The sequence below is a fragment of the Salvelinus fontinalis genome, chromosome 7 (assembly GCF_029448725.1).
Source record: "Salvelinus fontinalis isolate EN_2023a chromosome 7, ASM2944872v1, whole genome shotgun sequence".
Classification (NCBI taxonomy): Eukaryota; Metazoa; Chordata; class Actinopteri; order Salmoniformes; family Salmonidae; genus Salvelinus; species Salvelinus fontinalis.
This window is the reverse complement of record NC_074671.1, coordinates 499,099-514,669: the sequence shown is the minus strand read 5'-3', so window position 1 is coordinate 514,669 and position 15,571 is coordinate 499,099. Positions and strand designations below refer to the sequence as shown.

General features: G+C 42.4%; 1 protein-coding gene across 3 annotated transcripts in view; it reads right to left on the bottom strand.

Annotated features, from left to right (window-relative positions):
* si:ch211-161h7.4 (serine/arginine repetitive matrix protein 1) overlaps positions 1–15,571 on the bottom strand; it is a 114,105-nt gene that overhangs the window by 79,101 nt on the left and 19,433 nt on the right. For 2 of the 3 annotated variants that reach the window (XM_055928145.1, XM_055928147.1), the window contains exon 4: positions 7,827–7,995. The exons of the other annotated variant lie outside the window; for it this stretch is intronic. In XM_055928145.1, the coding sequence (XP_055784120.1) occupies positions 7,827–7,995 (169 nt within the window). The remainder of the gene's footprint in view (positions 1–7,826; positions 7,996–15,571) is intronic. 3 annotated transcript variants of the gene reach the window in all.

The following is a 15,571-nucleotide window of genomic DNA, read 5'->3' as shown; positions in this document are numbered from 1 at the left end:
ATAACCAGTGTTGTTTTCAGGGTGTTATCAGTACAGTAGCCTGTTCTAATAACCAGTGTTGTTTTCAGGCTGTTATCAGTACAGTAGCATGTTCTAATAACCAGTGTTGTTTTCAGGGTGTTATCAGTACAGTAGCCTGTTCTAATAACCAGTGTTGTTTTCAGGGTGTTATATCAGTGCAGTAGCCTGTTCTAATAACCAGTGTTGTTTTCAGGGTGTTATATCAGTACAGTAGCCTGTTCTAATAACCAGTGTTGTTTTCAGGGTGTTATATCAGTACAGTAGCCTGTTCTAATAACCAGTGTTGTTTTCAGGGTGTTATATCAGTACAGTAGCCTGTTCTAATAACCAGTGTTGTTTTCAGGGTGTTATCAGTACAGTAGCATGTTCTAATAACCAGTGTTGTTTTCAGGGTGTTATCAGTACAGTAGCCTGTTCTAATAACCAGTGTTGTTTTCAGGGTGTTATATCAGTACAGTAGCCTGTTCTAATAACCAGTGTTGTTTTCAGGGTGTTATATCAGTACAGTAGCCTGTTCTAATAACCAGTGTTGTTTTCAGGGTGTTATCAGTACAGTAGCCTGTTCTAATAACCAGTGTTGTTTTCAGGGTGTTATCAGTACAGTAGCCTGTTCTAATAACCAGTGTTGTTTTCAGGGTGTTATATCAGTGCAGTAGCCTGTTCTAGTAACCAGTGTTGTTTTCAGGGTGTTATATCAGTACAGTAGCCTGTTCTAATAACCATTGTTGTTTTCAGGGTGTTATATCAGTACAGTAGCCTGTTCTAATAACCAGTGTTGTTTTCAGGGTGTTATCAGTACAGTAGCCTGTTCTAATAACCAGTGTTGTTTTCAGGGTGTTATATCAGTGCAGTAGCCTGTTCTAATAACCAGTGTTGTTTTCAGGGTGTTAGATCAGTACAGTAGCCTGTTCTAATAACCAGTGTTGTTTTCAGGGTGTTATATCAGTACAGTAGCCTGTTCTAATAACCAGTGTTGTTTTCAGGGTGTTATATCAGTACAGTAGCCTGTTCTAATAACCAGTGTTGTTTTCAGGGTGTTATATCAGTACAGTAGCCTGTTCTAATAACCAGTGTTGTTTTCAGGGTGTTATATCAGTACAGTAGCCTGTTCTAATAACCAGTGTTGTTTTCAGGGTGTTATCAGTACAGTAGCCTGTTCTAATAACCAGTGTTGTTTTCAGGGTGTTATCAGTGCAGTAGCCTGTTCGAATAACCAGTGTTGTTTTCAGGGTGTTATATCAGTACAGTAGCCTGTTCTAATAACCAGTGTTGTTTTCAGGGTGTTAGTACAGTAGCCTGTTCTAATAACCAGTGTTGTTTTCAGGGTGTTATATCAGTACAGTAGCCTGTTCTAATAACCAGTGTTGTTTTCAGGGTGTTATATCAGTACAGTAGTCTGTTCTAATAACCAGTGTTGTTTTCAGGGTGTTGTATCAGTACAGTAGCCTGTTCTAATAACCAGTGTTGTTTTCAGGGTGTTAGTACAGTAGCCTGTTCTAATAACCAGTGTTGGTTTCAGGGTGTTATATCAGTACAGTAGCCTGTTCTAATAACCAGTGTTGTTTTCAGGGTGTTATCAGTACAGTAACCTGTTCTAATAACCAGTGTTGTTTTCAGGGTGTTCAATCAGTACAGTAGCCTGTTCTAATAACCAGTGTTGTTTTCAGGGTGTTATCAGTGCAGTAGCCTGTTCTAATAACCAGTGTTGTTTTCAGGGTGTTATATCAGTACAGTAGCCTGTTCTAATAACCAGTGTTGTTTTCAGGGTGTTGTATCAGTACAGTAGCCTGTTCTAATAACCAGTGTTGTTTTCAGGGTGTTAGTACAGTAGCCTGTTCTAATAACCAGTGTTGTTTTCAGGGTGTTATATCAGTGCAGTAGCCTGTTCTAATAACCAGTGTTGTTTTCAGGTAGTTATATCAGTGCAGTATCCTGTTCTAATAACCAGTGTTGTTTTCAGGGTGTTATCAGTACAGTAGCCTGTTCTAATAACCAGTGTTGTTTTCAGGGTGTTATCAGTACAGTAGCCTGTTCTAATAACCAGTGTTGTTTTCAGGGTGTTATCAGTACAGTAGCCTGTTCTAATAACCAGTGTTGTTTTCAGGGTGTTATCAGTACAGTAGCCTGTTCTAATAACCAGTGTTGTTTTCAGGGTGTTATATCAGTACAGTAGCCTGTTCTAATAACCAGTGTTGTTTTCAGGGTGTTATATCAGTACAGTAGCCTGTTCTAATAACCAGTGTTGTTTTCAGGGTGTTATATCAGTACAGTAGCCTGTTCTAATAACCAGTGTTGTTTTCAGGGTGTTATATCAGTACAGTAGCATGTTCTAATAACCAGTGTTGTTTTCAGGGTGTTATCAGTACAGTAGCCTGTTCTAATAACCAGTGTTGTTTTCAGGGTGTTATCAGTACAGTAGCCTGTTCTAATAACCAGTGTTGTTTTCAGGGTGTTATATCAGTACAGTAGCCTGTTCTAATAACCAGTGTTGTTTTCAGGGTGTTATATCAGTACAGTAGCCTGTTCTAATAACCAGTGTTGTTTTCAGGGTGTTATCAGTACAGTAGCCTGTTCTAATAACCAGTGTTGTTTTCAGGGTGTTATATCAGTGCAGTAGCCTGTTCTAGTAACCAGTGTTGTTTTCAGGGTGTTATATCAGTACAGTAGCCTGTTCTAATAACCATTGTTGTTTTCAGGGTGTTATATCAGTACAGTAGCCTGTTCTAATAACCAGTGTTGTTTTCAGGGTGTTATCAGTACAGTAGCCTGTTCTAATAACCAGTGTTGTTTTCAGGGTGTTATATCAGTGCAGTAGCCTGTTCTAATAACCAGTGTTGTTTTCAGGGTGTTAGATCAGTACAGTAGCCTGTTCTAATAACCAGTGTTGTTTTCAGGGTGTTATATCAGTACAGTAGCCTGTTCTAATAACCAGTGTTGTTTTCAGGGTGTTATATCAGTACAGTAGCCTGTTCTAATAACCAGTGTTGTTTTCAGGGTGTTATATCAGTACAGTAGCCTGTTCTAATAACCAGTGTTGTTTTCAGGGTGTTATATCAGTACAGTAGCCTGTTCTAATAACCAGTGTTGTTTTCAGGGTGTTATCAGTACAGTAGCCTGTTCTAATAACCAGTGTTGTTTTCAGGGTGTTATCAGTGCAGTAGCCTGTTCGAATAACCAGTGTTGTTTTCAGGGTGTTATATCAGTACAGTAGCCTGTTCTAATAACCAGTGTTGTTTTCAGGGTGTTAGTACAGTAGCCTGTTCTAATAACCAGTGTTGTTTTCAGGGTGTTATATCAGTACAGTAGCCTGTTCTAATAACCAGTGTTGTTTTCAGGGTGTTATATCAGTACAGTAGTCTGTTCTAATAACCAGTGTTGTTTTCAGGGTGTTGTATCAGTACAGTAGCCTGTTCTAATAACCAGTGTTGTTTTCAGGGTGTTATATCAGTACAGTAGCCTGTTCTAATAACCAGTGTTGTTTTCAGGGTGTTATCAGTGCAGTAGCCTGTTCTAATAACCAGTGTTGTTTTCAGGGTGTTCAATCAGTACAGTAGCCTGTTCTAATAACCAGTGTTGTTTTCAGGGTGTTATATCAGTACAGTAGCCTGTTCTAATAACCAGTGTTGTTTTCAGGGTGTTATATCAGTACAGTAGCATGTTCTAATAACCAGTGTTGTTTTCAGGGTGTTATCAGTACAGTAGCCTGTTCTAATAACCAGTGTTGTTTTCAGGGTGTTATATCAGTACAGTAGCCTGTTCTAATAACCAGTGTTGTTTTCAGGGTGTTATCAGTGCAGTAGCCTGTTCTAATAACCAGTGTTGTTTTCAGGTAGTTATATCAGTACAGTAGCCTGTTCTAATAACCAGTGTTGTTTTCAGGGTGTTGTATCAGTACAGTAGCCTGTTCTAATAACCAGTGTTGTTTTCAGGGTGTTATATCAGTACAGTAGCCTGTTCTAATAACCAGTGTTGTTTTCAGGGTGTTATATCAGTGCAGTAGCCTGTTCTAGTAACCAGTGTTGTTTTCAGGGTGTTATATCAGTACAGTAGCCTGTTCTAATAACCAGTGTTGTTTTCAGGGTGTTATATCAGTACAGTAGCCTGTTCTAATAACCAGTGTTGTTTTCAGGGTGTTATATCAGTACAGTAGCCTGTTCTAATAACCAGTGTTGTTTTCAGGGTGTTACCAGTACAGTAGCCTGTTCTAATAACCAGTGTTGTTTTCAGGGTGTTATATCAGTACAGTAGCCTGTTCTAATAACCAGTGTTGTTTTCAGGGTGTTATATCAGTACAGTAGCCTGTTCTAATAACCAGTGTTGTTTTCAGGGTGTTATATCAGTACAGTAGCCTGTTCTAATAACCAGTGTTGTTTTCAGGGTGTTATATCAGTACAATAGCCTGTTCTAATAACCAGTGTTGTTTTCAGGGTGTTATATCAGTACAGTAGCCTGTTCTAATAACCAGTGTTGTTTTCAGGGTGTTAGTACAGTAGCCTGTTCTAATAACCAGTGTTGTTTTCAGGGTGTTAGATCAGTACAGTAGCCTGTTCTAATAACCAGTGTTGTTTTCAGGGTGTTATATCAGTACAGTAGCCTGTTCTAATAACCAGTGTTGTTTTCAGGGTGTTGTATCAGTACAGTAGCCTGTTCTAATAACCAGTGTTGTTTTCAGGGTGTTAGTACAGTAGCCTGTTCTAATAACCAGTGTTGTTTTCAGGGTGTATTTAAGAAAAAGAAAACGTGATGTGTTAAGTACTTGTCCCTGTCCCTGTTTTTATTATTATTATTGTATTTTTACTTTTGTTAAACTCATTCAAAACAGAAAATGTGTGTCAGTCTGTTTCTTGGGAAAACAGTGAACAACTTGTGAACATTTCTGAATTATAATATAGCCTGTTCTAATAACCAGTGTTGTTTTCAGGGTGTTATATCAGTACAGTAGCCTGTTCTAATAACCAGTGTTGTTTTCAGGGTGTTATATCAGTACAGTAGCCTGTTCTAATAACCAGTGTTGTTTTCAGGGTGTTATATCAGTACAGTAGCCTGTTCTAATAACCAGTGTTGTTTTCAGGGTGTTATATCAGTACAGTAGCCTGTTCTAATAACCAGTGTTGTTTTCAGGGTGTTATCAGTGCAGTAGCCTGTTCTAATAACCAGTGTTGTTTTCAGGGTGTTATCAGTGCAGTAGCCTGTTCTAATAACCAGTGTTGTTTTCAGGGTGTTATATCAGTACAGTAGCCTGTTCTAATAACCAGTGTTGTTTTCAGGGTGTTATATCAGTACAGTAGCCTGTTCTAATAACCAGTGTTGTTTTCAGGGTGTTATATCAGTACAGTAGCCTGTTCTAATAACCAGTGTTGTTTTCAGGGTGTTATATCAGTAGCCTGTTCTAATAACCAGTGTTGTTTTCAGGGTGTTAGTACAGTAGCCTGTTCTAATAACCAGTGTTGTTTTCAGGGTGTTAGTACAGTAGCCTGTTCTAATAACCAGTGTTGTTTTCAGGGTGTTAGTACAGTAGCCTGTTCTAATAACCAGTGTTGTTTTCAGGGTGTTATATCAGTAGCCTGTTCTAATAACCAGTGTTGTTTTCAGGGTGTTATCAGTGCAGTAGCCTGTTCTAATAACCAGTGTTGTTTTCAGGGTGTTATATCAGTACAGTAGCCTGTTCTAATAACCAGTGTTGTTTTCAGGGTGTTATATCAGTACAGTAGCCTGTTCTAATAACCAGTGTTGTTTTCAGGGTGTTAGTACAGTAGCCTGTTCTAATAACCAGTGTTGTTTTCAGGTAGTTATATCAGTGCAGTAGCCTGTTCTAATAACCAGTGTTGTTTTCAGGGTGTTATCAGTGCAGTAGCCTGTTCTAATAACCAGTGTTGTTTTCAGGGTGTTATATCAGTACAGTAGCCTGTTCTAATAACCAGTGTTGTTTTCAGGGTGTTATCAGTGCAGTAGCCTGTTCTAATAACCAGTGTTGTTTTCAGGGTGTTATCAGTGCAGTAGCCTGTTCTAATAACCAGTGTTGTTTTCAGGGTGTTATCAGTGCAGTAGCCTGTTCTAATAACCAGTGTTGTTTTCAGGGTGTTATATCAGTACAGTAGCCTGTTCTAATAACCAGTGTTGTTTTCAGGGTGTTATCAGTGCAGTAGCCTGTTCTAATAACCAGTGTTGTTTTCAGGGTGTTATATCAGTACAGTAGCCTGTTCTAATAACCAGTGTTGTTTTCAGGGTGTTATATCAGTACAGTAGCCTGTTCTAATAACCAGTGTTGTTTTCAGGGTGTTATATCAGTACAGTAGCCTGTTCTAATAACCAGTGTTGTTTTCAGGGTGTTATATCAGTACAGTAGCCTGTTCTAATAACCAGTGTTGTTTTCAGGGTGTTATATCAGTACAGTAGTCTGTTCTAATAACCACAGTGTAAGAGAAGTCTGACGTTTGCCATCATCCAATTTGTAAGTCGCTCTGGATAAGAGCGTCTGCTAAATGACTTAAATGTAAATGTAAAAATAGAACTAAGGATGTGACAAATGGAAAACATTTGTTAACGTTTAAAACATTATTTTTTGTCGGTTTTCCAGCCCTATTGATTATGACTGCTAGGGGGCAATTAAGTTCTATGTGTTGGACAATGACTCTTACTTCAGTCCCCCGGGTTTTGTCAAGTCAAAATGGACTTTTCCTAGCAGGTTCATCCCACTTAATTTGTATTTATTATGGATAACCATTAGCTGGTGCCAAGGCAGTGTGAAACGCTGAATACAACGAGACCTTAGTGTGAAACGCTGAATACAACAGGTGTAGTAGACCTTACAGTGAAATGCTGAATACAACAGGTGTAGTAGACCTTACAGTGAAATGCTGAATACAACAGGTGTAGTAGACCTCACAGTGAAATGCTGAATGTGGAAGGCTATATACAGGGTGTTACGGTACAGAGTCAATGTGGAGGCTATATACAGGGGGTACCGGTACAGAGTCAATGTGGAGGCTATATACAGGGGGTACCGGTACAGAGTCAATGTGGAGGCTATATACAGGGGGTACCGGTACAGAGTCAATGTGGAAGGCTATATACAGGGTATTACGGTACCGAGTCAGTGTGGAGGCTATATACAGGGTGTTACGGTACAGAGTCAGTGTGGAGGCTATATACAGGGTGTTACGGTACAGAGTCAGTGTGGAGGCTATATACAGGGTGTTACGGTACAGAGTCAATGTGGAGGCTATATACAGGGGGTACCGGTACAATGTGGAGGCTATATACAGGGGGTACTGGTACAGAGTCAATGTGGAAGGCTATATACAGGGGGTACTGGTACAGAGTCAATGTGGAGGCTATATACAGGGGGTACCGGTACAGAGTCAATGTGGAAGGCTATATACAGGGTATTACGGTACCGAGTCAGTGTGGAGGCTATATACAGGGTGTTACGGTACAGAGTCAGTGTGGAGGCTATATACAGGGTGTTACGGTACAGAGTCAGTGTGGAGGCTATATACAGGGTGTTACGGTACAGAGTCAATGTGGAGGCTATATACAGGGTGTTACGGTACAGAGTCAATGTGGAGGCTATATACAGGGTGTTACGGTACAGAGTCAGTGTGGAGACTATATACAGGGTATTACGGTACCGAGTCAATGTGGAGGCTATATACAGGGTATTACGGTACCGAGTCAATGTGGAGGCTATATACAGGGTATTACGGTACCGAGTCAATGTGGAGGCTATATACAGGGTATTTCGGTACCGAGTCAACCTGGCCAGCTGAAGAAACCATGTGCTTGCACAAACAAAGAATATTTACTGTCAGAAACCGTCTCAGGGAAGCTCATCTGCGTGCTCATCGTCCTCAACAGGGTCTTGACCTGACTGCAGGTCTGCGTCGTAACTGACTTCAGTGGGGAAATGCTCACGTTCGATGGCCACTGGCACGCTGGAGAAGTGTGCTCTTCACAGATGAATCCCAGCTTTAACTGTACTGGGCAAATGGCAGACAGCGTTTATGACAATGTGTGGGCTAGCGGTTTGCTGACGTCAACGTTGTGAACGGAGTGCCCCATGGTGGCGGTGGGGTTATGGTGCCCCATGGTGGCGGTGGGGTTATGGTGCCCCATGGTGGCGGTGGGGTTATGGTGCCCCATGGTGGCGGTGGGGTTATGGTGCCCCATGGTGGCGGTGGGGTTATGGTGCCCCATGGTGGCGGTGGGGTTATGGTGCCCCATGGTGGCGGTGGGGTTATGGTGCCCCATGGTGGCGGTGGGGTTATGGTGCCCCATGGTGGCGGTGGGGTTATGCAATATGCATACGCTATGGACAATGAACACAATCGCATTTTATCAATGGTAATTTGAATGGACAGAAATACCATGATGAGATCCTGAGGTCCATTGTGGTGCCATTCATCCACCGCCATCACCTCATGTTTCAGCATGATTAGAGGTCGACCGATTGATTTAACGCCGATAGCGATTATTGGAGGAGCAAAAAAAAGCCGATACCGTATCAAATCGGCCAAATGTTTATATATATATTTGTAATAATGACAATTACAACAATACTGAATGAACAATGAACACTTATTTTTACTTAATATAATACATCAATAAAATATATTTAGTCTCAAATAAATTATGAAACATGTTCAATTTGGTTTAAATAATGCAAAAACAAAGTGTTGAAGAAGAAAGTAAAAGTGCAATATGTGCCATGTAAAAAAGCTAACGTTTAAGTTCCTTGCTCAGAACATGAGAAAGCTGGTGGTTCCTTTTAACATGAGTCTTCAATATTCCCAGGTAAGAAGTTTTAGGTTGTAGTTATTATAGGACTATTTCTCTCTCTACCATTTGTATTTCATATACCTTTGACTATTGGATGTTCTAATAGGTACTTTAGTATTGCCAGCCTAATCTCGGGAGTTGATAGGCTTGAAGTCATAAACAGCGCAATGCTTGAAGCATTGTTAAGAGCTGCTGGAAAATGCAGTGAAGTGCTGTTTGAATGAATGGTTACGAGCCTGCTGCTGCCTACCACCGCTCAGTCAGACTGCTCTATCAAATCACAGACGTAATTATAATATAATAACACACAGAAATACGAGCCTTAGGTCATTAATATGGTCAAATCTGGAAACTATCATTTCAGAAACAAAACGTTTATTCTTTCAGTGAAATACGGAACCGTTACGCATTTGATCTAACGGGTGGCATCCATAAGTCTAAATTTAGCTGTTAACATTGAAGGTTGTGCAATCCGCGTAATAATTACGTAACATTCTGGCAAATTAGTTCGCAACGAGCCAGGCGGCCCAAACTGCTGCATATACCCTGACTCTGCGTGCAATGAACGCAAGAGAAGTGACCATTTCCCTAGTTTAATATTGCCTGCTAACCTCAATTTCTTTTAACTAAATATGCAGGTTTAAAAATATATACTTCTGTGTATTGATTTTAAGAAAGGCATTGATGTTTATGGTTAGGTACACGTTGGAGCAACGACAGTCCATTTTCGCGAATGCTCACTGCATCGATTATATGCAACGCAGGACACACTAGATAAACTAGTAATATCATCAACCATGTGTAGTTTACTAGTAATATTGTTAAGATTGATTGTTTTTTTTATAAGATATGTTTAATGCTCGCTAGCACCTTACCGTGGCTCCTTGCTGCACTCGCATAACAGGTAGTCAGTCTGCCACGCAGTCTCCTCGTTGAGTGCAATGTAATCGGCCATGATCGGTGTCCAAAAATGCCGATTACAGATTGTTATGAAAACTTGAAATCGGCCCCCAATTAAAATCGGCCATTCCGATTGATCGGTCGACCTCTAATGATAATGCACAGCCCAATGTCGCATGGATCTGTACACAAGTCCTGGATATAACGACAACCTACACTGCCATAAATGCAAGGACAGAATTTTGGACAAATCCATCAAGACATGAACCATGATAAAGGATTAAACATACAATACAAGTCCAAAGGTTTGTGGGCATTAATATGGAGTTGGTCCTCCCTCTGCTGCTATAACAACCTCCTCTCTTCTGGGAAGGCTTTAATATGGAGTTGGTCCTCCCTCTGCTGCTATAACAACCTCCTCTCTTCTGGGAAGGCTTTAATATGGAGTTGGTCCTCCCTCTGCTGCTATAACAACCTCCTCTCTTCTGGGAAGGCTTTAATATGGAGTTGGTCCTCCCTCTGCTGCTATAACAACCTCCTCTCTTCTGGGAAGGCATTAATATGGAGTTGGTCCTCCCTCTGCTGCTATAACAACCTCCTCTCTTCTGGGAAGGCTTTCCACTAGATGTTGGAACATTGCTGCTATAACAGCCTCCACTCTTCTGGGAAGGCTTTCCACTAGATGTTGGAACATTGCTGCTATAACAGCCTCCACTCTTCTGGGAAGGCTTTCCGCCAGATGTTGGAACATTGCTGCTATAACAGCCTCCACTTTTCTGAGAAGGCTTTCCACTAGATGTTGGAACATTGCTGTTATAACAGCCTCCACTCTTCTGGGAAGGCTTTCCACTAGATGTTGGAACATTGCTGTTATAACAGCCTCCACTCTTCTGGGAAGGCTTTCCACTAGATGTTGGAACATTGCTGCTATAACAGCCTCCGCTCTTCTGGGAAGGCTTTCCACTAGATGTTGGAACATTGCTGCTATAACAGCCTCCACTCTTCTGGGAAGGCTTTCCACTAGATGATGGAACATTGCTGCTATAACAGCCTCCACTCTTCTGGGAAGGCTTTCCACTAGATGTAGGAACATTAGTGCGGGGACTTGATTCCATTCAGCCACAAGAGCATTAGTGAGGTCGGGCACTGATGTTGGGCGATTAGACCTGGTTCGCAGTCGACGTCACAAATTCATCACGGAGGTGTTCGATGGGGTTGAGGTCAGGGCTCTGTGCAGGCCAGGCAAGTTCTTCCACACCGATCTCAACAAACCATTTCTGTATGATCTCGCTTTGTGCACGGGGGCATTGTAATGCTGAAACAGGAAAGGGTCTTCCCCAAACTGTTGGCACAAAGTTGGAAGCACAGAAATGTTTTGTCCATATTATTGCCCATGATTTTGGCATAAGATGTTTGACGAGCAGGTGTCCACATACTTTTGGTATTTTTGTATTGTAGTGTAAGATATTAAATTCTATGAAGAAAAAAAAAAACACACTAAATAAAAGTTATACACTACCGGTCAAAAGTTTTAGAACACCGACTCATTCAAGGAGTTTTCTTTATTTTGGCTATTTTCTACATTCGAGAATAATAGTGAAGACATCAAAACTATGAAATAACTCATGTAGTAACCAAAAGTGTTAAACAAATAAAAATGTATTTTATATTTCAGATTCTTCAAAATAGCCACACTTTGCCTTGACGACAGCTTTGCACACTCTTGGCATTCTCTCAACCAGCTTCATGAGGTAGTCACCTGGAATGCATTTAAATAAACAGGTGTGCCTTGTTAAAAGTTCGTTGGTGGAATGTTTCTTTCCTTCTTAAAAACCTCTATGCGTTGTTCCCCCCGCGTTATGGTTGACCTAACGTAGGCTAATGTGATTAGCCTGAGGTTGTAAGAAACAAGAACATAGACATATCTGATATGGGCAGAAAGCTTAAATTCTTGTTAATCTAACTGCACTGTTCAATTTACAGTAGCTATTACAGTGAAATGATACCATGCTATTGTTTGAGGACAGTGCACAATTTGAACATGAAAATGTATCAAACCAATTAGGCACATTTTTTGGCAGACGTGATACAACATTTTGAACAGAGATACAATGGTTCATTGGATCAGTCTAAAACTTTGCACAAACACAAAATTGTAATTGCACCTAACCTGGAATAATACATTACGGCCTTTCTCTTGCATTTCAAAGATGATATGAAAAACTTTTTGAAAACATGTTTTTTTCCATTGTATTGTCTTTTACCAGATCTAATGTGTTATATTCTCCTACATTCGTTTCACATTTCCACGAATGCCAAAGTGTTTATTTTCAAATGGTAGCAAGAATATGCATATAGATTTTAGTATGTCATTTTAGGAGAACATTTTAAAAAAAGGTTCAGAACCTTGTGTGTTCGAGCCAATCAGTTGTCTTGTGACAAGGTAAGGGGGTATACAGAAGATGTCCCTATTTGGTAAAAGACCAAGTCCATATTATGGCAAGAACAGCTCAAATAAGCAAAGAGAAAAGACAGACCATCATTACTTTAAGACATGAAGGTCAGTCAATACGGAAAATGTCAAGAACATTGAAAGTTCATTTGCGAAAAACCATCAATCGCTATGATGAAACTGATTCATGAGAACCACCACAGGAAAGGAAGACCCAGAGTGACCTCTGCCGCAGAGCACAAGTTCATTAGGAGTTACCAACCACAGAAATTTCAGCCCAAATAAATTCTTCAGAGTTCAAGTAACAAACATCTCAACATCAACTGTTCAGATGAGACTGTGTGAATCAGGCCTTCATGGTTGAATTGCTGCAACAACAAAAAAAACACTACTAAAAGACACCAATAATAAGAAGAGACTTGGTTGGGCCAAGAAACACGAGCAAAGGACATAGACCGGTGGAAATCTGTCCTTTGGTCTGGTTGAAGTGTCTGGTGGGGGTACGTCTGTCTGGTGGGGGTACGTCTGTCTGGTGGGGGCACGTCTGTCTGGTGGGGGCACGTCTGTCTGGTGGGGGCACGTCTGTCTGGTGGGGGCACGTCTGTCTGGTGGGGGCACGTCTGTCTGGTGGGGGCACGTCTGTCTGGTGGGGGCACGTCTGTCTGGTGGGGGTACGTCTGTCTGGTGGGGGTACGTCTGTCTGGTGGGGGCACGTCTGTCTGGTGGGGGCTCGTCTGTCTGGTGGGGGCTCGTCTGTCTGGTGGGGGCACGTCTGTCTGGTGTGGGTACGTCTGTCTGGTGGGGGTACGTCTGTCTAGTGGGGGCTTGTCTGTCTGGTGGGGGCACGTCTGTCTGGTGGGGGCACGTCTGTCTGGTGGGGGCACGTCTGTCTGGTGGGGGTACGTCTGTCTGGTGGGGGTACGTCTGTCTAGTGGGGGCTCGTCTGTCTGGTTTCAACACACAAATGTTTCTTAAATCGACTAGAAGAGAAGTAGTCAATTTCTCCTCAACCATGAAAGACTATCATGCATGTTGCTGATGTTAGTTCTGTGTGTGTAGTTAAGTGCAGGGAGTGTTGCTTTGTTTGGAGCCAAGTAACGTGGATGGACAGTTTAATTTAGACAAACTTTACATATTTTGTGTTACTTTTACCCATTTTTCTCCCCAATTTTGTGGTACCCAATTGGTAGTTAAAGTCTTGTCCCATCGTTGCAACTCCTGTACGGACTCGGGAGAAGCCAAGGTCGAGAGCTACGCGTCCTCTGAAACACAACCCAGCCAACCTCACTGCTTCTTGACACAACGCCCACTTAACCCAGAACCCAGCCGCACCAATGGGTCGGCGGAAACAACATACACCTGGCAACCGTGTCAGCGTGCACTGCGCCCAGCAACCGTGTCAGCGTGCACTGCGCCCAGCCCGCCACAGGAGTCGCTAGTGCGCGACGAGACAAGGACATCCGTGCCGGCCAAACCCTCCCCTCAACCCGAACGACGCTGGGCTAATTGTGCGCCGCCACATGGGTCTCCCGGTCACGGCCGGCTGCGACAAAGCCTGGACTGGAACCCAGAATCACTAGTGGCACAGCTAGCACTGCGACGCGGTGCCTTAGAGAAAGCTTTTTCATTGAATACTCTTACACGTGTATGAATAATAACATCTGTTTGGATATCCGCATATTCAATTAACCGTGCCCATCCCTAAATGGGTCATTCCACCGAGTCTAACACACGGTGTCTTGTGCTGAAGTTATACAAAACAAGGTTGGAATGGTATATTATTTACTCCAAATATGGCATCATTTCACTATCTGTATCCGTTTGCATCACTTTCAATTAGGAACTAATTTTTCATGCGAATCGCAAATTCCACTAATGTGGCTGTACATCGCAATATTAATTTTCATCACATCATTTTTCAGTCCTGAAAAAGCGTTTTTTTGGTAATGAATATTGATCTGGAGGTGGTCACAAGCTGGCACAGCCACAAATGCTTGAAAATCTGATTTTACCCTAACCTGAACCACACTGCTAACCTGAACCACACTGCTAACCTGAACCACACTGCTAACCTGAACCACACTGCTAACCTGAACCACACTGCTAACCTGAACCACACTGCTAACCTGAACCACACTGCTAACCACACTGCTAACCACACTGCTAACCACACTGCTAACCACACTGCTAACCACACTGCTAACCTGAACCACACTGCTAACCTGAACCACACTGCTAACCTGAACCACACTGCTAACCACACTGCTAACCTAAACCACACTGCTAACCACACTGCTAACCTGAACCACACTGCTAACCTGAACCACACTGCTAACCTGAACCACACTGCTAACCTGAACCACACTGCTAACCTGAACCACACTGCTAACCTGAACCACACTGCTAACCTGAACCACACTGCTAACCTGAACCACACTGCTAACCTGAACCACACTGCTAACCACACTGCTAACCTGAACCACACTGCTAACCACACTGCTAACCACACTGCTAACCACACTGCTAACCACACTGCTAACCTGAACCACACTGCTAACCTGAACCACACTGCTAACCTGAACCACACTGCTAACCACACTGCTAACCTGAACCACACTGCTAACCACACTGCTAACCTGAACCACACTGCTAACCACACTGCTAACCTGAACCACACTGCTAACCTGAACCACACTGCTAACCTGAACCACACTGCTAACCTGAACCACACTGCTAACCACACTGCTAACCTGAACCACACTGCTAACCACACTGCTAACCTGAACCACACTGCTAACCTGAACCACACTGCTAACCTGAACCACACTGCTAACCTGAACCACACTGCTAACCTGAACCACACCGCTAACCTGAACCACACCGCTAACCTGAACCACACCGCTAACCTGAACCACACTGCTAACCTGAACCACACTGCTAACCTGAACCACACTGCTAACCACACTGCTAACCTGAACCACACTGCTAACCACACTGCTAACCACACTGCTAACCACACTGCTAACCACACTGCTAACCACACTGCTAACCTGAACCACACTGCTAACCTGAACCACACTGCTAACCTGAACCACACTGCTAACCACACTGCTAACCACACTGCTAACCACACTGCTAACCTGAACCACACTGCTAACCTGAACCACACTGCTAACCTGAACCACACTGCTAACCACACTGCTAACCAGAACCACACTGCTAACCTGAACCACACTGCTAACCTGAACCACACTGCTAACCTTAACCACACTGCTAACCTTAACCACACTGCTAACCTTAACCACACTGCTAACCTTAACCACACTGCTAACCTTAACCACACTGCTAACCTTAACCACACTGCTAACCTTAACCACACTGCTAACCTGAACCACATTGCTAACCTGAACCACATTGCTA